Source organism: Pimephales promelas, chromosome 4 (assembly GCF_988280905.1).
Source record: "Pimephales promelas chromosome 4, fPimPro1.hap1.1, whole genome shotgun sequence".
Classification (NCBI taxonomy): Eukaryota; Metazoa; Chordata; class Actinopteri; order Cypriniformes; family Leuciscidae; genus Pimephales; species Pimephales promelas.
In genome coordinates, this window is record NC_142772.1 from 25,178,872 (window position 1) to 25,205,239 (window position 26,368).

Consider the following 26,368-nt stretch of genomic DNA (forward strand, 5'->3'; position numbering starts at 1 on the left):
AGCAGAGGAGAAAGATATTAAATGGAATTATAAAATATTACAGTGATTATCATCATATTAACCGCTTGGGTGATCTTTCCCTGGGGAAAGGGGTAGACTTGATCACTTTGTTAAATGACACAGAATTTTTACTCTTTTATTTTCCTAAAAGCTGAAGAGTTTTCAAGCACATATGTCACATTAACAACCTAAAGTTGTCCTGCAAGTCACCTCTAGAGGTTACTAGGGGATTTTCTTTTCATTTGTGAAACATAATTCCTGTCTATGATGGCTTGTATGAGTCGATTGTCGTTTATTTCATTCTATTGCAGGTTACTACTACTACTACTACTACTACTACTACTAAAAAAAAATGCAAATCTATAATTGTAAAGAACAAAAAGCTATACAACCAAACCAAACTGAAAAATCTTCGAGAAAGTAAAACATTTGTGGCATTAGATGAATGTGCACTCAATTATTTCAACCAAAATACAACCAAAATCCAAAATAATGACAGCGTTTTGGTGGTTTGAAATTGGAAACTTTTGAAAGCGGGTTTCAAAGTGCAAGATTTTGATAAACAACACCCTTATCATCTACATGTTAACGACAAAAACGTTAATCTGTGACGAAATAAGGTGGTGGGGGGGGGGGCATCTAGACATCATCACAAGTGGTTATAAGAATTACACAAATCAACACAATAATAACATTGTCACCATGAACATGTTTATATTCCTTACAACAGACTCAATGATGATACATGTTTTCAAAGCCTTTGTGTTCAAAGGATTTGACATTTTCTTATAGGAGGTAAAAAAAGAGACTTACCGACTCCAGACTTTTGAGCATTTGTGTAAATATTTTACAATGCGATATATTTCTTGACAAAGATATAACCAGGTCTTTGCTGTTTCCAAGCCATAAACATTGTCTTATCCGAAACTTCAATTTAGGACACACTCCAGGAAATTCAAAGACAATGCATTTAATTGTTTTTCTCAATGTTACGACTAATTTATCCCATTCATTTGATATAAAAGAACACATAAGAAAGTGTATGAGTGCTCACCTGCTTTACACTCGCATGCAGCATACAGGTAATTGTTGGTGCGCAGGAGTTTGCACTGGCCATAGGTGCCACAGTCATTGATGCAGGGGGTCAGGTAAGAGCGAAGGTACACCTCAGCTGTTGCATTAGTACACAGCTCAAACCTAAAGAAGAAGGTCGAGATGACAAGAAATAAGTAAAATGGAAGCTTTTAGAAATACTTTTAAGAAATGAACATTGACCAAAAAATGAAGTGTCTTTGAAAATTCTGTGGATACTGATTTTTTTTTTTTTTTTTTACATGCAACTACAATGCAAGGGGATTGATGCTTTTAAGGTTACAAAAGCTTTGTGAGAAACAGACCGAAATTAGAGATGGTTCCTCCTGTGCTGTGGCTTTGGAAGATTTAATAGTGCACAACACTTTTACAATATTTTTATGGTGCTTTTTGTGTCATTTTCTTTTAGGTTGAACTCAGTCACATTCATTGTATTTTCTCATAAAATAGAGAGCAGCACAGAGTTGTAGATAACATATTTTGTATTCCATGGATAGAAAAAAAGTCACACAGGTTTGGATCAACATGAGGGCAAGTCAATGATGATAGAACCTTCACTTTTAAGGTGAACAATCCCCGGGATGGAAGTAATTCAAAATGACCTCACGTTCAAAGGTGAGGAGACATGCTATAATCTCTATAGTGGTAAGGTACTAGCCTCTGCGTGCAATTTCAAATATAGATGTCAAACTTTACCTGAACTCTCCCTGCATGCCAAAGCTAATTTTCAGCTATGTCAACATAAAACGGAATATTTGAATTGTTTGAAGTATTTCAAAGCAAATTGGAAACTCCCCACAGTTCACATGCTGCTACTACTCAACATGCTAAAAGTGGATGAGGGTAAAAATATGGAGCGCTATGAATATTCAACATCAAAAAATGTAGACTGCTAAACTGAGGTCTGATAATTTAGTGCAAAAACACAGATTCTAGATTTGATGAGATTCAAATGTCCTCACCCGTGTTCAGTGGCACACAGAGAGCGCAGGCTCAGATACCACGTGCCCGTCTGTGGGTAGGGTATCCTCAGCTTGGTGATATTTGTGGTGGTGTTAATGGAGAGATGAAATCCTGAAACTGATTCTGAAGAGGAAAGAGCACAAACCGGTAAAGGACAAGACGAATGCTATCAAATTCCACCATTGGTTACAATTGAACTCACAGTTGTTATTATTGTGAGAGAAAACTGCACAGAAGAGGGATGTGCTTAAAACTAGTTTACCACATCCCGCCTGCAACTATGAGATGCAATTTATGTTGCATTTGCATATAAATGGTGACCTCTTCCTTTGTTTCACCTAAACTGTTTCCTAAAAAGGCACTACATTATTTTTTGTGCCGTGATTTTGGATCAAAGCATACTTCATGCAATGGTTTAAATGGAGAAATCTCTTCATGAATATTATAGAAAAGGACATTGGGCCAAAGTAATTTAAAGACAACTGGAAATAAATTTAAACATTCCCTACACTTCTTTTCCTCCCAAAATTCAGTTAAAAGTAAATAAATAAATAAATACATAAAACTGACAGCCTGTGGCTACCAAAAAGTTCACAGCAAAAAATACAGCAACCATTTTTTTTAGGCATTATGAGATGGTTTATAGTTATATGACGTATTTTCAATTCATATTCATTCAATAGCATATTGCTGATTTATATTAATTCATATTAATACATGCTAATACATATTTAAACTTCTAAAATCTGCTTTTTCCTTAAATCATGCGGACAACCACCATAATAATACTGTATATGTGATACACATGAAAGGCCACATCAATTAGTACATCAAAAATAAATATATAAAATTGGACCGTATTATCCTCACAAAGACAAAATATGACATTAAAATAATGCCATCAATGTTTACAAAACAACATTAAATATAAACCAGACCATGGCACATAACTTAGAATCGATTGATTTGACGGCACTAATAATAATATATATTTTACAAAAAAATCTTTCCAGTAAATTTACTAATTGATTTTTTTTTCAACTGTAAAGCCTACTGTAAGGTAATTTACAGATAACAAGACTTTAGCACTCATTTTATTCATGTTCCAAATTTTTTCAGAGAATAGGAGGGTGAGAATAACTACAACGTAGCTTAAATAGTCTCAGATATATAATCCTAGACTGTCTTACCAGATTCACATGAGACTGACGTGTTGTCATGAAGAGACAGCGGCATCCCATGATTTAGGCAGCCAAAGATCGTAATATTCTCTCCTCTTACTGAAGACTGGAGGGAAAAAAAGAGATAAAAGTAATCCAGTTTGAATCTTGTTGAAGATAAGTGAACATCATAGTTAATTAATAAGCCAGTGACACAAAGCTGGTCAAACGAGGGTTTGGCGGGAAAAGGAGAAGGCTGTGATATAATTGTTCAAGATGTGATAATTTCATAGGAATATCAAAGGGAAAAAGGTTCTTTGTAGCTGAACGAAAGGCCAATCATCTCCCACCGTGAGCCTCCTATCCAGACGTCTGGAAATAAAGACGTTCGCCCTTGTTTTTCACCCTGTTCATAAATAATACATGATAAATGGCTTGATGAATAAGCTAATCCAGGACATGAGGCAAATTAGTGATCGCTCTTACATAGACAAACTTTGGAGGAGAGAGAGGAAAAATAACACTTTGAAGCAAAGTATCAAGTTCTCTGATTAAATGAAGTTGTTCATTACATTTTATGATAGAAATCAGCCTATGCTATTGGTTAATAATTCAATGGCATGTCTGTTATCTATCTATCTATCTATCTATCTATCTATCTATCTATCTATCTATCTATCTATCTATCTATCTATCTATCTATCTATCTATCCATCTATCTATATTATATGTTTTATATTTATGTTTATATTCTTCAAATGTTTTTTCTATTGGTTACATTTATAACCCTGTCTAAGATGCATATAAAAATAAATGCATAAATATTATAATATAAAAATAATCATGTGCTGAGAAATTCTATACTATTCCAGTTTGTAATATCTAGCCAGCTTTAGTCATCCATCATAGCAAATATATGGCATTGTCTCTTCCTGTATAAGGCCTGACAGCTTTACACATAGACAATGAAAAACAAGAGCTGCTGTCTGTGACATATAAATGTCCGCAACCATGTAATCTAAATGAACCAAGAGTGTCTCCAACACACGGTTTTTTTTTTTTTTTTTTTTTTTTTTGAACTAGTGTTTTTAGTAATCAGTAAACAGCAACTGAAATTCCCTGGCTTCTCTTTTGCCCGATCTTCAATGTGGAGTGCTTTAATGTCAATGCTGTGCCAAGCACCTGTGTTGAGCTGGCCTCAGACCAGACCCCAATCTGGGATGTAAGTTTTTAACAATGACGGATGACCAGCTAAGTTCACTCAGGCCAGCTCTTGGCTGTCATTCAGTACGGTTTAAAAATGAACAGCTGTACAGCATTTAAAAACTGTACTGACCACAAGATGGTTGACAGATCTGCCTTCAAATGTTAAAGCCACTGCAGTATTGGCATTCATTAGACAGGGTGACACCTGATAAGTGGAAAGAATTGATTGTGGAAGCAGCAATGATGAGCAGCAGTTTCATTACAAAATTACGAGGTAAAAAAAGTGATTTTCTGTATGAGCGAGTCATTCACTACTGCTTTTTGCTTGTAAACGTGCAGACTTTGTTTGGGACTATTTTTGCTGGCATGAGAAAATGCAGACAAAGTAACTACCTGTAACAATATTGTATCTAAAGTTACACAACATTTAAATTCTTATTTATTGAACTGCTGTATAAGGAAAGTATCACACATGCAATCATGTTGCTTTCCCAAATATAGCACTCTTGTGATAATGCTTGAATATCAATTAAACAAGTACCTCAATATAACTATGAAAATTAATTAGAACCTTTTATTCTGCTGACTGTGCTTAAATGTTAGCCAAACTGAAAGCATTATATTCTGGCAGAGTAAAATGGGCTGAATTACATCTAATTAAGGGAAGCACAGAGAGATTAATAAACTGAAGAACAAGGAAGGAAGAATGACACCCGCTGGGAGGAAAATCAGATTTAAAAATACACTCTCTGTGTCTCTGCTCTCCAAAGCTGATGGGGTCCAGTTATTTAGATCTGTTTCAGCTCTTTTCATGTGACAGCACTCTGAACTTTGTTCAGCTTTTCATCTTCAGTCAATGGAGTATAAAAAGAAAAGAAAAAAAGCAATTTAACTGCAAAGTCTTTCAACTGCAGTGCCATTAGAAACAGGCTAGGTTCCCAAAGCACTATAAGACATTAGTCGCACATAAGTACTTAATCTCTACGGCAAGTCTCCCAAAAGCGTTGTTTCCTAAGCATTTTTTTGTATATGAATAAGAGCCTCTGCGCACTCGTAACCTATTACTTGAAGTTGAGAACACTTTACACTTACTTTCGCAGTTTATTGGGGAAAAGGGATGAAAAACATCTTTATTATTGCAAAGTTACTGTATACTTTATACAAGAATAAAAAGTGTTGGTAAAAAAAATAAAAATAAAAAATACCACACAAAATGTTTAAATTGGCATAAAGACAACAGAGCATGACTTTGTAAAGGCCTAATCTGATAAGCATAACTAGCCTATTCAAAACAGAGGGATGATAAATTAGAATAACAATAATAATATTAATATTCATTTTATTTTTATTAATATTCCTCTTATTTATCATTACTACTATTATTATTATACAAGGAATAACTATTTTACTGTAATGATGTCTTTACTACCTTTCTGGACATTGAAACAGGTAATCATTTTGCATTCTATGGGGAGTCAGAAAGCTCTTGGATTTCATCAAAAATATCTTCATTTGTGTTCTGAAGATGAACGAATGTCGGTAACACTTTATTTGAAGTGATGTGCATAAGACTGACATGACACTGTCATAAACATGACATTACACCTGTCATGAACATGAAGGAGCCTTTATGAATGTTTATGACTGTTGTCATTAAGTGTCATTTGGTGAATTATGACACTTTTAATGCAAAGTTGACAATATTTAAAATGTCTTTGTTATGACAACTTGACATTAACCAAGACAAAAATGTCTTATGACAACTTGACATTAACCAAGAGATCATAGGCCAACGTGTTTCACTTTACTTGAGGTAAGGGGAAATATTAATGACACTGTTGTTAAAGCATTTGACAGTGTAATAACCCTTAATGACATCTTTATAACTAGTGCAATGTGTTCCACTTTACTTGAGGACAAGTAAAATATTCATGTCAAACTTATATTGGTGTCATGACGGCCAAAGTTAAAACCAACCATAACATATGACAGGGTAATGTAATGTTAACACAAAGATAAATAACTTCTTTAATTTATGACATATTTTTGACAGGTTATGATTTTTTGGTTAATGTCAAGTTGTCATAACAAAGACATTTTAAACAATGTCAACTTTGCATTAAAAGTTTCATAATTTACCGAATGACACTTAATGACAACAGTCATAAACATTCATAAAGACTACTTGTTCATGACAAGTGTTATGTCATGTTTATGACAGTGTCATGTCAGTCTTATGCACACCCCTTCAAATAAAGTGTTATCCGAATGTCTTATGGGTTTGGAAAGACATGAGGGTGAGTAATTAATGACAGAATTTTAATTTTGGATTAAACTAACCCTTCAACATTTTTACATATAAGTGCCGTTCCATTGGAAAATAACAAACAATACAAGTTGAAATAATATTCAAAATGTGATTTGCAACATTATATGCATGTCCAGTAGCAAAGAATAGTTCCTGTAGTGAATACTTAAATTCTATTTGCAATGTTTAACCTTGCCAACTAATTACAAATATGTTATTTTGTTTGTTCTCCTGAGGCTGACATTTATTTATTTTTTTTGTTACTAAACCTTTGGGTTTTTTTTTTTTTTTTAAGTCTTCTGAGGGACCCGGTGCCTTCAGACTTGAAGGGCGTAATTACCTTTGGAGCAACGAGCACTTGGTTCCAGCAGAAATCACTTAAGACCTGACGGCAGGCCTGAGTCTGACTTGACCTCAAACTGTCCATGAGAGCCACTCAGAGCAGCCGGAGAGGGGAACAATTCAACACACACACAAACATGCAAGAAATGTACACACACACACACACACACAAATACACATCCTCTGGCCAGAGCTGCAGCTCATTAGCTCATCAGCCTGGCTCACCTCTCCCCCCTTGGCTTTCTATCAGGAGTCTATGTCTGCTTGAGGACAAACTCATAAGATGAGGGGGTGCATGTGTATGTCAGAGAAGCTGCCAAAGCTGCGGGTTAAACCATTTGCAGTTAAGCAGGTCTAAAAATTCACATTGTTACAAAATAATTATTTTTCAAATAATACAAACAAATTAGCAGTACGACTGTTTTCAACTTCTAAAGGGTCATGTGACGCTGAGGACTAATGATGCTGAAAATTCAGCTTTGCCATCACATTATATTTTAAAATATATGCAAATAAAAAATGGTCATTTTACAGCAAATTGTAATAATATTTCACAGTATGCATTTTTAATCAAATAACTGCAGCTTTTGTGAGCATAAGAGACTTCTTACCGATTTTAACATTTTGGATGGTAGTGTTTATGTTATGAAAAGAAAAAGTAGGCTAGAAAACTCCATCTATAGCAATGTGATCAAATGTAAAGACATTCATAGTAAAAATAACAAGTTATATATAATGTCTTTTATCACATACTGTATATTAAATACCACTTTATATCAACACAGCCTTTTTTCATCATATTCCTGTTTATCAAATGGAAATGTAATAACAGTTCTAGGAGATCTTGCTGTTCTGAGTAAATTAAATTAAAGTCTAAATGTGGCGAGTGATTCATATAGCATTTGAGTGACCATATATTCAACATCTTATTGACTAGAGGCTTTTCATACAATCTGCAGACACACTGTGACTTGGGAAATCTCGATGCAGTGCCTTCAGGCACATCATATCTAAAATCATTATCTCGGCAGTACAGGGCCTCAGTGCCATTATATCATTTTTTTTTTTTTTTTTTTTTAATTGAGACATTTCATCAAACAAGCCTATAATGTAACTTGTGCTGCTGCAGATTTCTTTGGCCCCCTGGGTAATTGTCACTCTCATTTCATTAAAAGGTCATTCCTATTTTCAAGATTTTTTTCAAAGCTGCCACTCTGAGTGGATTCTGACATGAGGACAAACCATTACTTCATCATTAGGGGTCGAGCACCAAAGCTGCTATGACATTTCGTGTATTCGCTACTCGTATTATTCTTCTCCTGCCCAATGGGAGCCACTAGATCTATTTAGAGAGCTGTTGTGATATTTGGCTCACTGGAGTGGTCTTGAATAATCTCCAAAGAAAATTCCTAAATTTCTGCCTTCCACTGTTACCCTGTAGTGCCACTATCAGTTCATTTTTATTTATTTATCATTCAACCCTACCGTGATGATTTGAATGAACTCCTCAAAGTAATAATTACTAAATAATTTTCCACCAATAAATGGTCTAATTTGAACTAAAACTCAAAGATCAGAATTAAGACCATGCTGCACATGTATCTCAGTACGAATTGGTCTGTCCTTGGGCTACCATGGTCTCCCATGTCCAGAAGGTATCTGACCAGTGCAATTTTGCACCTAGTGAAAAAAAGACATTTGAATAAATTGAATAATTTTTCCTTAAAAAAAATCCTTCTTTTGGCCTTTTTAGGGCTTTCACACTGCACTTAACCTTGGGCTACCAACATTCTAAATCCCGCTTTTAATTCTTCTTTTAATTTAGGATAATAACGTATTTAACTATTCAAAAGCCATTTATAACTTACAGCAAATACATTGCGGCAATTCGTTGGCCTATTAAAATTAAGTATTGCAGAGATCCTATGCTCCGTATGCTAGGGGCTACATCTATTCGACTCATGATATTAAGACCGCTATAATGAAATATAACGGAATCTATTTCTTTGCTCAAAACCTTGCTATCACAGCAACAGCTATAGGGCTGTGCTGACTCGATGTTCTCTGTCTCTTTGGGCAGTGTGATGAGGTTGTTAAAGATCTATGCTACAGGTCAGGAGGCTGATAGTTCAAATCCCACATGTGGTGACTCCTGAAGCAGTCTTGTTTCGTTCTTCCCTTTCAGTTATGTCGTGGTGAGTGCATGTTTTTTTTTCTTACAGTAATGATGCAGTAGGGAGTGGAAACTCAGGAATGTGAAGGCCATCGAGGTGAATCGAGGACTGATCGGATGGACCCTTTCTAACAAACCAAGATAAATAATGCAAACCTGTGGACATTTACCCGTTGTGTGCCTTTCTGACAGAGCAGTCAAGTTATTTCCCCCCAACTGTGTTCTGCTTTGGAAGAGTCTAGGAAAACTCAGCCAGTAACTATTTCTCTATAATATGCTTTGTGATAGAATTCAGTTTCCAATTGTCTGCTCTGTCCAACTTTCTGATGACTTGCCCTGAGTCTTAGATAGGCCAGGTGCCTGCCGGTAGAAACAGGAATGGATCCTATTAAGCCTGGTGCTCATAAACCTGAGTTACGGCATTGGAGAAGACATCCATCATCTAGCTGTCTTATCAAGATATTTCCCTTGATGACAGCATATGGCTAAAAAATGGAAATCATTTACTTTATGACCACCCACTCATGGGGCTAGTCAGTAGTCTACCTTTGAAAAAAAAAAAATACTCTGGCCGGCCAGTAAAAGATAAAAATACCACCATCTTCATCTGCCTTCCAAAGTGCTGGTTGGAGAAATTGAATCTTCTCTTCCATAACCCACACCATTTTAGTTGAAATGGTGGAGCAGAGACAGTCAATATAAACTTGATGAGCAGCTCACTAATGTTTTTTTTTTTTTTTTTTTTTTTTTTTGACGGACAGTTACATACGTATTACCAACATTTTATTATGCAAGCTTTATATTAAACATCAAATGACAAGGGAATTTATAGGAATTAGAGAGTCCACAAACTTGGCTATGGAGAGCATTTGCCGCTTATATAAACTGCACGCCCTGCTCTATATACACTTTTATGACGTCGTTATTATGACAACGTAATGTCATCATGAAACCTAAACTAACTGCAAAAAATGATTAAAAGAGAATTAATGCTTTTATAAAATTATAAGCTTCACATTTCGACTTTTCGAAGTAAAAATGGAGGTTATGAGAGACACTTACAATGGAAGTAAATAGGGCCAAAAAAATCTTTTGTGGTAATGAACAAATTCTGTCAACAGAGCTTAACTTGTATTGAATCCAGCATATTACTTCAAGACAGTAAAGATATACAATATCATACTTTGGTTAAAGTCAAAGTATAATGCTCTCAGACACTGAATTTTTCATGAGAATCACCTACTCTGGGAAACAGAAATGGGGCCATTATGTGATGACTCTTCACACCAATGCATTCACAGGCATTTAAGCTGTCAAGAAACCTGTTTCCTAGCTTCATCACCAGCATTCATCCTCTCCCTCCTCAGCAATACAGTCATATAACCGCTCAGCCATCTCACAGGATTCACTCTCACTGCCAAACATCACACCTTTCAGCTACTGAAAGCCTCATATGTGGCTTTTTAAAGTAACCTTTGCCACGAGAGCTCATTCTTCTCTCCTTTTCCTGTTCGGTGCCATTCAAGGAAACATCCATTAAATGCAGCAATAAAATCTAAGGGAGATGGAGGCTGTTGAGAGAGATGTGGCCTTCAACACACTTTAATGTTTCACTGAAGGCATGACATAGGGGAGCACGGGTCACAACGTAATTTAGCATTTAAGCTGTCAAATGGTCATGTTACAATGTACCCCACCTATGGGGCATGTTGTCACTTTCATTCTTTCAGGGTAAACCAAGAAAAAAAGTACACTGTATTAATGAAACAAAACCACATAATTGTACTAGATGGGAAATTAATGTGGGAAAAAAATAGATTTACACAAACCGAGAAAGTCAAAAAGCGTTACGTTGTACCCCACTCTTCCCTATCGACTAATGATGTTCGTTGTCTGTTTGTTTAAGTGTGGACTTGGCATATCAAAGTTTTTAATGATACACACATGAAGGCAAATGCACATTATCAACAACTAGAAGCCAACGCTTTTCACCAGGCTCCTGAGACGAAAAAGCATGGTGACATTTGCAACCAACCCCCTTTTAGTTTTACCACACTTCATGCTGTGAGAACAGGCTGACACTTGCTAACATTTTATATTAATCGGGCTGCGGTGAAATGAGTCTCTGCCAGCCACAAGAATTTAGCTGAAGAGCTTCTGAGTCCTAACCCAAAGTTAAATGCCATATGGGCTCTGAGTTTTAGAAGAAATGTAAAGATCTGAATTATTCATAATCCTTTAAACACCTTAGAAGAACCTGAGTGACTCCATCAAAGGTATTGGGCACCAGAATCCCAATGGGTATTTGAGCACCGACCGTCTGATCTTTCCAGCAGATGGAAGAACATCATTTTAAAGATATTAATTTCATATATATATATATATATATATATATATATATATATATATATATATTAAAAGTGTATATATATACATACATACATATGCTCACAGATTAATGAGTATTACAGATTTACGAATACATTCACTCTGCCAAGAATCATGTACAAGGTACAAGGTAATCCATTCTAACATGAAGTAAACATTTCAGAAGGTAAAATAAAAAAGAATAGTAATAATAATAATGCGCTGAATGCTTTGAATATCCAGGTAAAAAAAAAAAAAAAAAAACGGGGTAAGATTGTAAAAGAGTGAATGCACAGTATTCCTGTAGCTCAAATGGTGCTAGCAACGCCAAGGTAATTGGTTTGGAAATGCATGAACTAATTAAATGCAAAGTAAGTAAACCTTCCAAATACATAAATGTAAAATTACTAGCTAATACTAACATCACGTAAGAGTCTAACACCGCATTGTGTTTCCAGTTTTAAAGAATATATATTGAATGATAATTTAAAATGTAAATTTGTGGCATACATTTACTATACTATATACTATAAATACTTTACTATACATTATTTTTATCATTTCCATTTTTGTTCTACATAGCATCCACTCCTTTGGGAAGATTTAAACCATTTCAACTTACCACATTGAGTTTGAGCTCCATGTTGAGGACACCTCCACTGTCCAGCACTGGCATTAGGTTGATTGCAAATATCGCTGCCCGGTCTGGAGGGATGGAGATGTTGGGTCCGAAGAAGATATAAAAATGAACTGAAAATGTGTCCAGTTCATTTCGCAGCGTCGGCCGGATGGGCCAGCATTTATTTGTGTCGGGTATGGGCGCCAAGTAAGTGATGCTGTCTTCAGCGTTCAAAAGAGACCCTTGGTCAGAACCGTTCTGGGGCACGTTAGGCAGGCTGGCGGCAGGCAGGGTCTCTGACAGAGAGAAACCCATCGCAGTGCCAAATGACTGGGGCATGTTCATAGCTGAGGAGCCCTTGGAGACACTGGGCTTGGAACAGTCTGCAGAGAAAAGATCAAAGGAGGATTTTAATATCGGGACTGTGCACGTTTTCCACCGAAGAATCTTGTTACGAGAGATGTGAAATAAGAATGAAATAAAGATGTCTTGAGCTATGACGAAACCCTTGACTGAAGCTGACAGCTCAGACTCTACACTCAGGTTATTCTGAGGCTAAAAGCATCTTCCTGTCATTCCAGCCTTTTTGTGCTAGATCTGACTAGCATTTCAGCGGAGACATACTTTTTTTTCCCAGTTTCATGCATATACTTGGATGTCTGCGGCGAGATGACAGGCCAAATGACTGCTGAAAGTGTCTATGTAGTATGAATTGATGTAAGTGGGTTGTATGCTGTGGTTTAGGTAACGGCCAAGGGAACGGCCTGTTTCATCATATTTCCTTTTATAGGTCTCTCAGCGCTATGCAACTTTAAAGCCACACACACAAAACACATCAAAACCTTGGAGTGTGAAGTCTTCATTTAAATGGTGACACAGTCTTTGCATCACAAAAACAGTGCGTCCCAAAACACATTAAAACGAGGGCATGATTGTTCTTAGCATCTTTTAATTGCGGGCTTTGTCGTAACATGGTACTTTGTAAATTAGACGGGATTACAGAACACATTTTGATTAAATGTAAATTAGCAAAGCAATGCTGTGGAATTGAGATAACTAATTGGCACTGATGAATACAATAAGGAAATTCTCCACACATCTCATTGTTTCCTGATTGCCTCAGGGTGTGAACGTTCAGTTGCAACCGAGCACTCAGGAGTCTTACAGCCATATAGGCTCTGTTTGCTGTGTTATCACTCACGTCTCTTGCCCTCCCAATTCTCTTTCCGGCTCATTTTGCATCCGATCCTTGAGCCAAGTTCCAAGTTACGACTTTAGATGAAGGTTTTTCCACACATCCACAATCCAAAAACAGTTCTGATGAGAAAGCTCACCATGCTCTGAAGTAAACTATTATTACTGCAAGTGGGCAGGGTAATTAAATGTCAGGCATTGAAGAGCTCTACCTAAATTCTGATGACCCAAATATGTTATGTAGCATCACATCACAGGAGAGGAGGATGTTCATTTCATCAAAAATATTCATTGTAATAAACTGATCATGATCTAACTATTGATTACTAAATCTGCATTATATATATATATATATATATATATATATATATATATATACTGTATATATACAGTGTTGTGCAAGTTACTTCCAAACTGTAATACATTAGGTATTACTTGTTACTGTTATTTAAAAGTAATTCATTACCTTACAATATTACTGTCCCAGAATTGTAATGTGTTACATTACTCATGTATTACTTTTGAGTTACTTTCACCAAAATAACTAAGTAGAACTTAACTTTGGGGCTGTAATGATAAGCAATATGAAACCGAAATCGCGATTCGCCACACGACTCAGATCCACGAACCTACAGAATCGCGACAGACCTCTTCCAACTCCAGCGTTATTCTCCTTACCGTCCAGATCCAATGCTGCCTTATCTTTAAATTAGGCTATTAGTATTATTTGAAGTTAACATTATAAAATACGTAGACCTACACCACAAAACTAGTTGAGGATAAATTATTTAAAATTGGGGAAGTCCAGCATTATGGACATGACATTTGCAGTCAAAACTTGAAATAAAAATTCTCAGAAAATGCATGTATTGAAACGTATATAGGCTACTTCCTTAAAGGACTCCAGACATTAGACAAATATCAGTCTATGTTTTATTTTTAATATTAGGGAAAAGACACACATTCATGCGTGACAAAAAAAAAATAGGAGGCAAAATATATTTTTTGTAATTCTGTTAATTACACTGCGCAAATCGGATGAGGAAGGGTTGGCTCTCCAGTCTCCATAGAACTTAAAATATTCATTTTATTTTAGTTTTCGTGTTTGCATTTATGAGGAAAAAACAATGTTACAGACGCGACCGCTAACTGGCACTAAAAGACCGCTTTAAAACTTTCACACAGTCTGTTGCCTTTAAGAAGTAAAAGCAGACAATACACTGTAATACAACTGTAATACAAGCCTCACTGAACATGTAACGAGTAAAATATTACTGAAAATTTATTAGTAATGCCTTACACTACTGCGTTACAGCAAAAAGTAATATGTTACTGTAATGTATTACTTTTGTAATGCGTTACTCCCAACACTGTATATATATATACACGGTATATTACAGTATATCACCACATAATTAAACATGCAATACTGTACAAAATATATGACCAATAAGTTGCATGACAACATATGTTTTTTTATATTGCTTTTACTCATCAAAATAAGTTAAGCAATTTTTGATGCAAGATTCAATTTATGTCGGTTTAATGTAATTTAAGTTGAAATGACTAAAACATCCAAGTTGATTGTACTTATTTTAAGGCAACTTTTTTTTTTTTTTTTTACAGTTCACGATTCAAAAGTTTGTGGTCAATAAGATTTTAAAATATAAATTAATTATTTGAATTGATCAAAAGTGACTGTAAAGACATTTACAATGTCACAAAATAATAGAAATATATTTCAAATGTTTTAGAAATTTCTATTTAAAGATCCCTGCAACAAAATTAGTTTCCACAAAAATATTGAGCAGCATGACTGTTTTTTTCAGCTTTGCCATCAGCTTTGCCATCACAGGAATACATTACATTTGAACATATATTCAAATATATATATATATATATATATATATATATATATATATATATATATATATATATATAGTAATATTTAACAATTGATTAAATAAATGCAGCCTTGATAAGAATGATGAACTTCTTTCAAAAACTTACAAAAATTAAAAAATACAACCCCAAACTTTTGAATGGTATTGTGTGTTTAATTTATTGTCCTTAGAGGGTGAAATTGGGAGAAACATCTCAACAAATCCTGGCATGCTCGAGACTTGATTAGTACGCAGATCCTGCAGTGTTTATAAGCCCTCACCATCTGATCAAATCAGCTCTTTTGGCTCCTCTGTAATTACATCTATTTTGCCATGAAATGTCATTATAATTCTTGCTGACAAAAGCAATGATGGACAAAAGATCACAATTAGTGAGCCGAGGACATATTTGAGGGCTCGTACTTGAACATGCTGTCTGGTTCAGAATGAGGATGTGCTATTGTGCACTCTCTTCAGCACCTGTTTGGCCACAGGTCCTGTAGCTAAAGGTTCGCTGTATATGTACAGCTCAAACTATGAAAATGACATGTTAGAGCTGCATTTAGAATCCCTGGCTCGTTCTCCAACTTACTTTTGCCTATATATATATATGGACATGGGGAACAATATAAAGGGAAAGTGTCAGAGATTTCTTTGTCAAGGAATGGTTACCTAGCAACCAAACACCCAATCAGCACAAAACAATGCCAGAGTGACTTTCCAGGCAAGAGTTTTACATGAAAATATATAATTCTTTATATAGCCTACTTTATATACTTCTGTCTTTTTTGTATACTGAAAATAACAGATTCCAGTGTTCTCTGATGTTGTTTTAAAGAGCCCCTATCATTTGAAATGTTCCTATTTTTGTTTTGGGAGTTCCCAAAAACAGTTTAACGTGCATGCACGGATAAAAAACACTTTATTTGTCTTATGATATGCATTTATTTTTACCCAATTTGCTCAACGACTCCCAAATGATTCGTTCGACGATTCATTTTCCCAAACACCTCCTTTGAGTGACGCGAATCTGCGGCGATTGGTCAAATGACCCAGTTAGTTGTTATTGGTAAACCGTAGGCAGAGATTGTTGGCAACGGAACGCCCATAACCAGGATTATAGCTTGTGAAGTGTTGAAAATTGTATACATTAAAAACTACTATAAACAACAGACAAGCATACGGTATAGTGTTTATACATATATGTGACATACATATATTCTCTAAAATTCTCTGGTCAAAAACCTTGTAACTCCATTTGAGCTTCATTTTGTTAAAATGTTATTAATGTACCAAGTTCAGACATGAAACTCCAGGTTGCACAGGCTGATGGCTCCTTAAGGCAACCTGATGAATTTTACATTGTGTGATTCATAGGGCCCTATTTTTTATGTATCAAAACGCAAGTAACTTTGTGGTCGGATCTCAGGCGTTGTTGCTATTATACTGGCGGGATAAATGACACCTGCGCCTGGCACAAATCTAAAATGGGTTGATCTGAAGTAGCTACATTACTCATAGGTGTGGTTTGGGTGTAACATGCAATAAACCAATCAGAGCGTCATCTCACATTCCCTTTAAGAGCAGGTACGCTTGTTCCATGACGGATTGCTATTATAATGGCAGATTTGCCAGACGCACAACAGGAGTGGTTCATCCGTGTTCATCCTTGCTAAATAAAATAATAAAATAAAAATTAGTAACCCCTAACTTTTGAATGGTAGTGTAGATAAAATTAAATATACCATCAAAAAATATGCAAGTCCACATAACTGGGTAAGATTATTCTAATCACTGAAATTATCTGGCATTCTAAATCAACATTTTGTCAAAAGTGCATATCGGCAAACTAATCAAATGTGAACAAGTCATAGTTAGTGGAAAAAAAAAAAAAATCAGTTGAAATTAAGCAAAAAAAAAAAAAAAAGCCATTTGAAAACGTGCTCAGAAATTTTTTTAAGAAAAAGTTGTGCTTTAGAGTCAAATGCAGTCCGTGCCAGCCACAGTCATGCTAGCAAAAACGTACAGCCTAAACATATGGGCTGTTATGAGCAGGCTGCTTTTATCCACAGCTCTGTGAACACCTAAAAGATCCAAAACCCATGTGATGTGTTTGTCAAGAGATGTTACATTCGGTGCTGCTTTTCACAGGTACCTTTAAACACTATGGGAAAAAAGTTCCACACCTCCCACTGGATATTCAACTTGAGATTGAGCTGAACTCATCTGCAGTAACACATCTCTCTCTCAAGGGTCTCACAACAGTTGAAAGGATGTTGATACTGACAGACTGAAATGATGTTGTCAAGCAGTGGAAAATATTCCTCAGAAACTGCAAAACCAGTATAGTATATTTACTATATTTTTCATGAAATTCACTCCTGGGGACCCATGAACCATTGACACTGAAGCCAGACCTTTTAGCACAACATACTGCCATCACACTGCTGCACACAAACTTCACTGTGTTATTCGCTTGTGTTTGTCAGGGAGCTTCTGTTCATTTTTCACTCAATATCAAAATCGCAACCGAACGCAAAACAAAGAAGTGACATCTAGATTGCATTTCCTTGAGGCATTATCTTTGCATCATCAAGGCCACATAATACACTTGCAGGGCTTCTGGAAACAAACTCGCAAGCTCACAAGTAAAAAACAAGATTGGCTTCTGACCGTATCGTGAACCAAGCCTCTGGTGATGTAAACGCATGCAAATCTGCTTTCTAGGGTCTGAGACCAACTCGGATCAAAGTTTCTCTTCTTAACTGCTCATGGCTAATGCAGCCTCACTTTAGCTAAGTACCATTTTAATGGTACTTCTAATATGTATGATCAAATGTTGCTAAAATTAGGGGAGATGTGCCAGATGCGGAGGCTGAGAGAATAAGCTTGCACTGTTATGTAACTTTGAATTCATTACACTCACCTCTGCTAATAAATGTGTTTGTTTCATGTGGTGATTTAGATAGATAGACAGATAGACAGACAGACAGTCAGATGATAGACAGATAGACAGACTCCCATTCCACCACATCCCAAATATCCTCTATTGGGTTGAGATCTGGTGACTGTGTGGGCCATTTTTGTACAGTGAACTCACTGTCATGTTCAAATTCTGACTCTACCGTCTGAATGTCTCAACATAAATCGAGACTCATCAGACCAGGCATCATTTTTCCACTTTTCAACTGTCCAATTTTGGCGAGCTAATTGAACTAATTGTAGCCTCTTTTTCCTATTTGTAGAGGAGATGATTGGCACCCGGTGGGGTCTTTTGCTGTTGTAGCCCATCCGCCTCAAGGTTGTGCGTGTTGTGGCTTCACAAATGCTTTGCTGCATACCTCGGTTGTAACGAGTGGTTATTTCAGTCAAAATTGCTCTTCTATCAGCTTGAATCAGTCGGACCATTCTCCTCTGACCTCTAGCATCAACAGGACTGCCACATACTGGATGTTTTTCCCTTTGGAAATCCCAGTAAGTGAGCAGATTGTGAAATACTCAGACTGGCTCGTCTGGCACCAACAACCATGCCACACTCAAAATGGCTTAAATCACCTTTCACCTTTCTTTCCCATTCTGACATTCAGTTTGGAGTTCAGGAGATTGTTTTGACCTAAATGCAATTAAAGCAACTGTCATGTGATTGGTTGATTATATAATTGCATTAATGAGAAATTCAACACGTGTTCCCAATAATCCTTTAAGTAAGTGTAGATCAATTTTCTAATTTTTAACTTCATCCTTGATGTGGTGATGCAATAAAAGTCCATTGTAAAAGCACACAAAAGGTAAAAAGGTGAAGAAAAAAATGATGAACGATGAAAAAAGCAAAAACAAATCAAGTAAAAAAAAAAAAAACAAAGAAAAAATCATGCTGTACAGAGTGCAACTTGTCTCTCATGCTGGGTTACCAAAATGACCCCATTTTCTGTGCATTTCTGATGGAGGGAATGGTCATTTCTGCCATGGATGTTATTGTTTCTCTTTTTCTTCCCCTTTGTCTCTCTTATGACATGGGGTACCAATAAAGCCTGGTGTGCATGCAATGCTTTCTAATGGAAGTGTGCTGGGCTCATTATTGATTCAAAAGCAACGTGAAAAGAGAGAATAATGTCACTGAGAGATTAACAAGGCAATATATGTCACTGAGGAAACAGGTTGCTGGGGTACTGAGCTCTTTCTTTCTTTCTTTCTTTCTTTCTTTCTTTCTTTCTTTCTTTCTTTCTTTCTTTCTTTCTTTCTTTCTTTCTTTCTTTCTTTCTTTCTTTCTTTCTGTACTACCCATTAATGATGTGCAAAACAATCCATCCATCGTTTATCTGTCTATCCATCCAACAATATGTCTGTCCGTCTCTAATTTGCCCATCTGTCTGTCCATCTATTCATCTGTCTATATGTCCATCTGTCTGTCTATCTATCTGTCTGTCTATCCATTTATTCATTTGTATTTCTGTCCATCCATTCATCTTGACTATCCATCTATCCATACATGCAGCCATCCATCCATCCATATATCTATCTGTCTGTTTATAAATCCATCCATCAACCTTTCTATTTGTCTCTGAATGCTGCACCCTCTGTGTATGTTAAAATCACGAGCACAGCATAATATAAGCTTTAAAACTATGCTGATTCTGAAGTAATGGAAAAGGTCAGATCTTACAGTTGAGCACAAGCTGAGACTTTCATTTAACTCCCACAGTGGCGTGAGGAGATGAATGAGAGGAGAGGACAGATGAGATGTGGGTGGTTGGTGCACGTTCCTCGAGTAGATTCCTCCCACAGACTCCTGCCAGTGCGAGTCACACCCCCAGTCATAAGGCTAAGATACACAAGACTGTACTACAGTGGAAATTATGTAAGGTCTCCCTTCAGAATCAGATGCGGCCTAGGTCCTCTTCTGAGGTGGCCTCTGGTGGAGGTCAAGCTAAACAGGGAGGAGAGAGGAAATAACTCCTGCTCTATTGCTATAGCAACTGTTCTGTGAGAGGAGAGAGGTTTAAGAGAGAGGAGGCTTGCACAAATGCCTTTCTCTCCTACAAAGAATACTTTTACTGAGTGCTATTCACTCCTTAACATTCATACAGTAAGGACAAACTGTACTTCAAAACATGAGGACTCTTGAAACGTATTCAAATGTAAATATATTTTCTAAACGAATTGAGGATTCATTACAGTAAATAGCCCAAAGTATGAGACAAAAAGACTGAGCTGAATGTATCAACATATTGCGTAATGACGCAAGTGAATAAAATACACTGCAGCTGACGTATGTCCCAAGGTTTTAAAAAAGTTCATTCATGAACAACTTTCACCTTCATTGGTAGAAGAAAAATGCGGAACAAAATGATGAAATGGCCGTTTTCAGAGATAGCAGATGTTCTTTTCTTTATTTCTTATTTCATCATCATGATCTATCACATTCTAATTACTAATTACCACAATTTATCATTACAAGACATGATTTCTCAGGCTGAATGTGTCTCAGAAGAGCACACATCCAATGTTGCACACATACACTAAAAATCATCAAAAATTGAGAACATATTACTTTGATGATGAGAAAAAAGGCACAATCTTGAAGAGGCAAGATCAATAAAAAAAGACAGGCAGATACAAAGAACAGTTTTTGTTTGATTTGTCAGGCACATCAGACACACATCTCTGGGAAAGAAAGATGGGAAACTTGTTAATGGGCACTTTTAAAGAGTTAAACATTTTACACACCATGAGCAATAATGATAATCTGCCAAACATTCATTATTCAAATAATTCCTCAGGCTCAACACCCAAGAAACAGAAAAAAACATCTCTGAACCTGACTGTTTACATACAAAATACTGCATATACACAAGAAATTAGTGATTTTATCAAGCAAGGATGCACAAAATTGAACATTTAGATAGGCTAAGTGATAAGTGACTCCTGAAACTAATTAAGACATAACGGTCACTATAAGTTTCTCAGAATTCAATAGTGGTCAAATACTGAAGCTTGAGTCTTATATCTTTTAGTGATGTATAGTTTGTCAAGGTATAACATTAAATCTGATAGCAACTTTGAACTAAAAAAAACAACAACAAAAAAAACAACAACAAAAAAAAACGCTTCAGTGCACCGCTGCATGGACTGAAGGACAGGTTAAGACTTTGTTCCAAAAGTTATTTTCCAAATAAACTAATGCTGTTATTTTGTATTTTGTTCTATTTATCAAGAATCTTGAAAAAAAAAATTATTACATTTTTTAAGAAGAATGAACAAGAAATATTGTTTTAAACATTGGTATAACAAATGTTTCCTGAACACCTAATCATCATATCAGAATGATTTTTAAAGGAGTGTGACATGGAAGACTGGAGTACTGTTGCTGATATATATATATATATATATATATATATAATGTCTATTATTATCAGTGATTATTTGTTTTTACTATCACTGCTATGTAAAGTGTAAAAATTGCCTTTGGCATGTATGACGCATAAGAAGCTGACTTTCAACATGACTTTTAAAAGTAAAGTGAATGATATGAAAAGCCCTTGCCCCAGGGTTGCTTTGTGAATCTTTTTGAGGAAGCCCAGTGTACCTGCAGTCGTCTGCTAAGAAAGGACAACAATCCTTCCCTTATTCCACTGATAGCATCTATTGTACAACATCAGACACTTGCACTTCAAAGGATACTTCACAATTTAAAGATATCTGAGCTACCAAGTGTATTACTGAAGTGCATGTCTAAAACCTCAAGCCATTGTACATGTATAACAAATAATAAAATAAAAGTTCTCCTTTTATTTCCGAATTAAAACATGAGCCACTGATGAAAGGAGGTCAGTAACAAACAGAACATGACAATCAAGATCAAAAGACGAGGAAGCACAGCACCTCGCCACTTGGTCTATCTTGAAGAAAACAACCGAGAGGAACGGAGCAACTGTCTACCAAATTCATAACAACATTCAACCTGAGCTAAAAGCTTTAGTTTTCATGTTATAGCAGTTTGGAAGTGTTCTGCCCCTCACAAACTCTTCTGTACGTAACAGCGAGGTCTTGAGCTTACAGATGCCCTTGTCCTCTGTGGGACACAAGTCACGTCCACTGAGATCTCGAATGTTCGTGCCATTCACACTCACTAAAAGCAAAAAGTGGTTAAAATGCAACCAGTGAGATCCAAGCACAAGCGTTTGCTTTTTGCAAGACCTTTGCTTTTTGTGTCATGAGAGAGAGTTTTGATAAAAACATACTTGTGTGGTCAACTTGATTCAAAAACTCATTGAAATCAAACGTGTTGCACTGAAATAGCTGTTTTCAAACAAGATTTAGTAATGCTTCATTTTACAGTACAGTACTTAAAGTGTACTTACCTAGAAAGTACTGGCTAATATAAAGTAAGTACATGGAACAGGGGTAGGTTCAGGGTTAGTACTAGTTATTATCCAGTAATTGTGGTTACTAAAATAAGTACATAGTATTTACATGGGTAACTGGACTGTGAAAGGAAGCGTTGCCCAAGATTTCACATTTCAAACAATATTCAATCCATCTCCCATTGGTCAGACAAACATACAGTACCATCTAGCCCTGCAGCACTATTGGTTGATCCAAAATTGTTGTTTCAGGATAGTTGGAATGCTTAAAAAAGGTTCTTGTTTTGATAGTGATATAGTCTCAGCCTCAGCCAGTGGCTGAACGTCTAATGACTGGCTGAACGTCAAATGCACATGGCGCGCCAAATTGGAAGCACTTCACAAGTTTCTAAGTCGCCATCTAATTGGGTGAATCCTACAGGATTTCTGGGAGATGTTTGTGTCGCGTTTGCTTGAAAACAAAGGTGCCGTGATGCCAATCGCCCTCATGGAAGTGTGACAATGAGTGCTTATCAGGATCATCTAGACGCTGGATTTAAAATACGTCTGTTAATGTGAGGACATTGATGTTACCATTTAAGCCCCTAAACACGATGCGGAACAAAACAAACTCTAATTGGTCGTTTTATATGTCAGTTAGACGGCCTCTGGACAGTCCTTGGCCAATGAAAGTTGCTATAGAGTCCAGATATTCTGTTATCATCTGGCAAACGCAAGACTACCGAACCAGTGTTTAAACTTTTTAAGGAAATAAACATATGGCTTACTTAAAGTCTTTGTATATTGTCTGTAAATAAAGTATTTTAATAGCATTAAAAAGCTCAACATAAGATTAAAGTGGTGTCTCGGTGTATCACACAGCTTGGGTACTGTACACTCAGACCTTAATAAAAGAGAAAGATCACCCATTAAATGCAAGAGTACTACCTTTAGACATTTGAAAGACATATTTGATCATTAAACCGAAGAAGAAAAAATGTGTAATAAAGAGAGAGCAGGTGCTTTATCCTGTAAGAACTTGTCTGCATCTGTCACTGTCAGCAACACACTTTGAAAATGACAAACTACTTCAGGTACTGGCAGCGATATTAACATAAACATCAATTTCTCTGCCACCAAGTTTTTGTTATTTTACACAATAAATCCTGATTTTAATATATATATATATGTGTGTGTGTGTGTGTGTGTGTGTGTGATTCCCAGGTTAAACTGATATAATGTAAATTTTCAAATGCGAAAAATGTGAAGTGTAATTTAAAGAAAATACAATCTAAGCAGAGGCTATTTACCAAAATTATTTCATGAAATATCTGAATTTCATTATAAGTTTTAGATTATATATTTATATTCTATATGATATTTATTTATTATATAGAATCAAGCATTCCAGAGAGCCATGTAAGACATTTAAATTGTATTGAAACATTACAGTCAGGCAGAGCAATGTAAAGGATGAGAAAACACACTTTCAAGCTTTCTAGGAGAGAAACAGTGTGAATCCACAGAGAAATTGCATTATGTGATCCACCAAGACACAGGGGCACAGACAGGTCCTCTGTCCATAGCCGGCACAATACCTCTCGCTGTAGACATCTTCCTGACAACAGTACTTACAGGGATTCCTGTGCCACACCGAAAAATTCAATCATCTCTGTCCAGGCTTTATTGTCTGAGGGGGATGAAAAGCTCTTCCCAACATCTGACCGTTATCTCAGAACGATGTTAAACAAGGTCATCTTCTATCTTGTAAGATGGATGGGGTTATTATTAAATATCTTTGCAGGCTAATGCAGGATGCCTGTCTGCACAGAGTGGCATTAAAGTTTAATGCATGAGGTGTTCCGACACAAAGAGGCAAAAAGATAAAAGTAAACCAAGAATATTTCGGGAAGATGAATTGCCTTCATCTGCTATTTGACACAAGATTACTCATGGAATATTTACAACAAAACTCAACTTTTTTTGTTTGCTAGACAGTCTCAATGCAACATGCATCAGCTGGTCTCCCTGCCTGCTTGAGTACGATGTGCACATAGTTGTGTTTTTTTTTTTTTTTTCTGTTCACAAACATAAGTGGAAAATGAAGCACACTCTAAATCCTTTTTAATTGGTCCTTTGATTCCACAATCCTGATAATGACGGGTCAACAAGCACAGGGAAAAATGTTTCCCCAGCTGAGACGCTATTATTTTAAGTTAGACTTATCACCCCCCCCCCCCCCCTCCCTTTTACCCATTATAATTTCTTTCTTTTCTGTTTTTAATTCTCACTCTTGCACAACCATAACAATAAATGGCAGGAGGGCCAGTGTCAAACAGAGGCTTATCAGTCTAAAACACATGTGCTTTCTTTTATCAAGAACTTTGCATGCGCTTCTCATATTGGAATGGCCTTATTTTTAGTGTTCGTGGCATGTGTAATTTTATTTTTCAGCACCCTGGCCAATGAATATTAAATTAAGGAGCAAGTGGCCCTTGTTCTAACTGATTTGTATGGGTTTGCTGTTCTGTCGGTCAAGTCAGACTCATTGCCATTACTTCAAAACAGAATGGTGAAATTAATAGAATCTTTTGAAAAGAAAAGAAAAGAAAAGAAAAGAAAAGAAAAGAAAAGAAAAGAAAAAAGAAAGGCACATTAATTAAGAGTTTTATTTTTGGAATAGTTTAAAGTCTTACAGCAGCACACAAGCTGTGATAAGCAAATTCTTTATTAATTGCAGCCGCTTTATTCTGGACTTCAGTTAAATGATCCTGTACTGAGGAACAAAGAAAAATGGGTGTGGGCCAAAAGTTATATGGTCATGATTTTTTTTATTTTTTCATGCATGCATGTTGGTTCTATAAATGACCAAGTTGTTTAAAGATGTGTTCAGTATTCTGCAGAACATAAAATGCCATTTAAAGTGAACAAACATACAAGCACTACTTTTAAATTAGCATGGCATGAACTAAAATCGCCTTATTTCCTTTGAATATAAGTTGTTGAGGCATGAATTCCTATTTTCTTGTTGTTGGGACACCACTGAGTCACAATGAAATTCATTTAAGTGTTCTTCTGTGGAAACTAGAAAGCATATTGCAACAAGATGTTCTGTGCAAATTTGAACAAAGTGGCACTTGATGGATATATCGTGGCCATGAGATTCTGTGAATTTCTGTTACAGTCACACTGAGGTAAAAAAAAAATCTACAACATACTTCATTTCTGAATTCAGAAGAAAAGGAGACAGGAGGGAAAACATCAGACCTTCTTTGTGGAAGGTACATTTCCCACAAAGCAGCTCATGGTGTTTTTAAACACTTCGATATACTAACATTTCAAACAATGAATCACTAATTGAAGACCATAAAAATGTCACACACACACACACACACACGCACACACACACACACACACACACATATATATATATATATACTGTATATATATATATATATATATATATATATATATATATGTTTGATTTATCAAATGCCAATGTAAATACATTTATAATCTTGACAAAAAATAAAATCAAATAAATTCTGTTCTTTAAAACAGGAGAACTTTCTTTTCGTCAAAAAATCCTGAAAGAAACATATCATGGTTTCCACAAAAATAACAGCACAACAGTTTTCAATATTGATAATAATAATAAAAAAACACCAAAATTCTTAACACCAAATCTGCATTAGAATGATTTATGATGGATCATGTG

General features: G+C 35.9%; 1 protein-coding gene across 1 annotated transcript in view; it reads right to left on the reverse strand.

Moving 5' to 3' along the window:
• The window catches only part of tmem8b (transmembrane protein 8B), a 131,369-nt gene that overhangs the window by 23,246 nt on the left and 81,755 nt on the right, over window positions 1-26,368 (reverse strand). The window contains exons 6-9 of the mRNA XM_039649925.2: window positions 12,234-12,613; window positions 3,246-3,342; window positions 2,055-2,178; window positions 1,055-1,197 (exon numbers count right to left, since the gene is read on the reverse strand). Of these exons, the coding sequence (XP_039505859.1) occupies window positions 1,055-1,197; window positions 2,055-2,178; window positions 3,246-3,342; window positions 12,234-12,613 (744 nt within the window). The remainder of the gene's footprint in view (window positions 1-1,054; window positions 1,198-2,054; window positions 2,179-3,245; window positions 3,343-12,233; window positions 12,614-26,368) is intronic.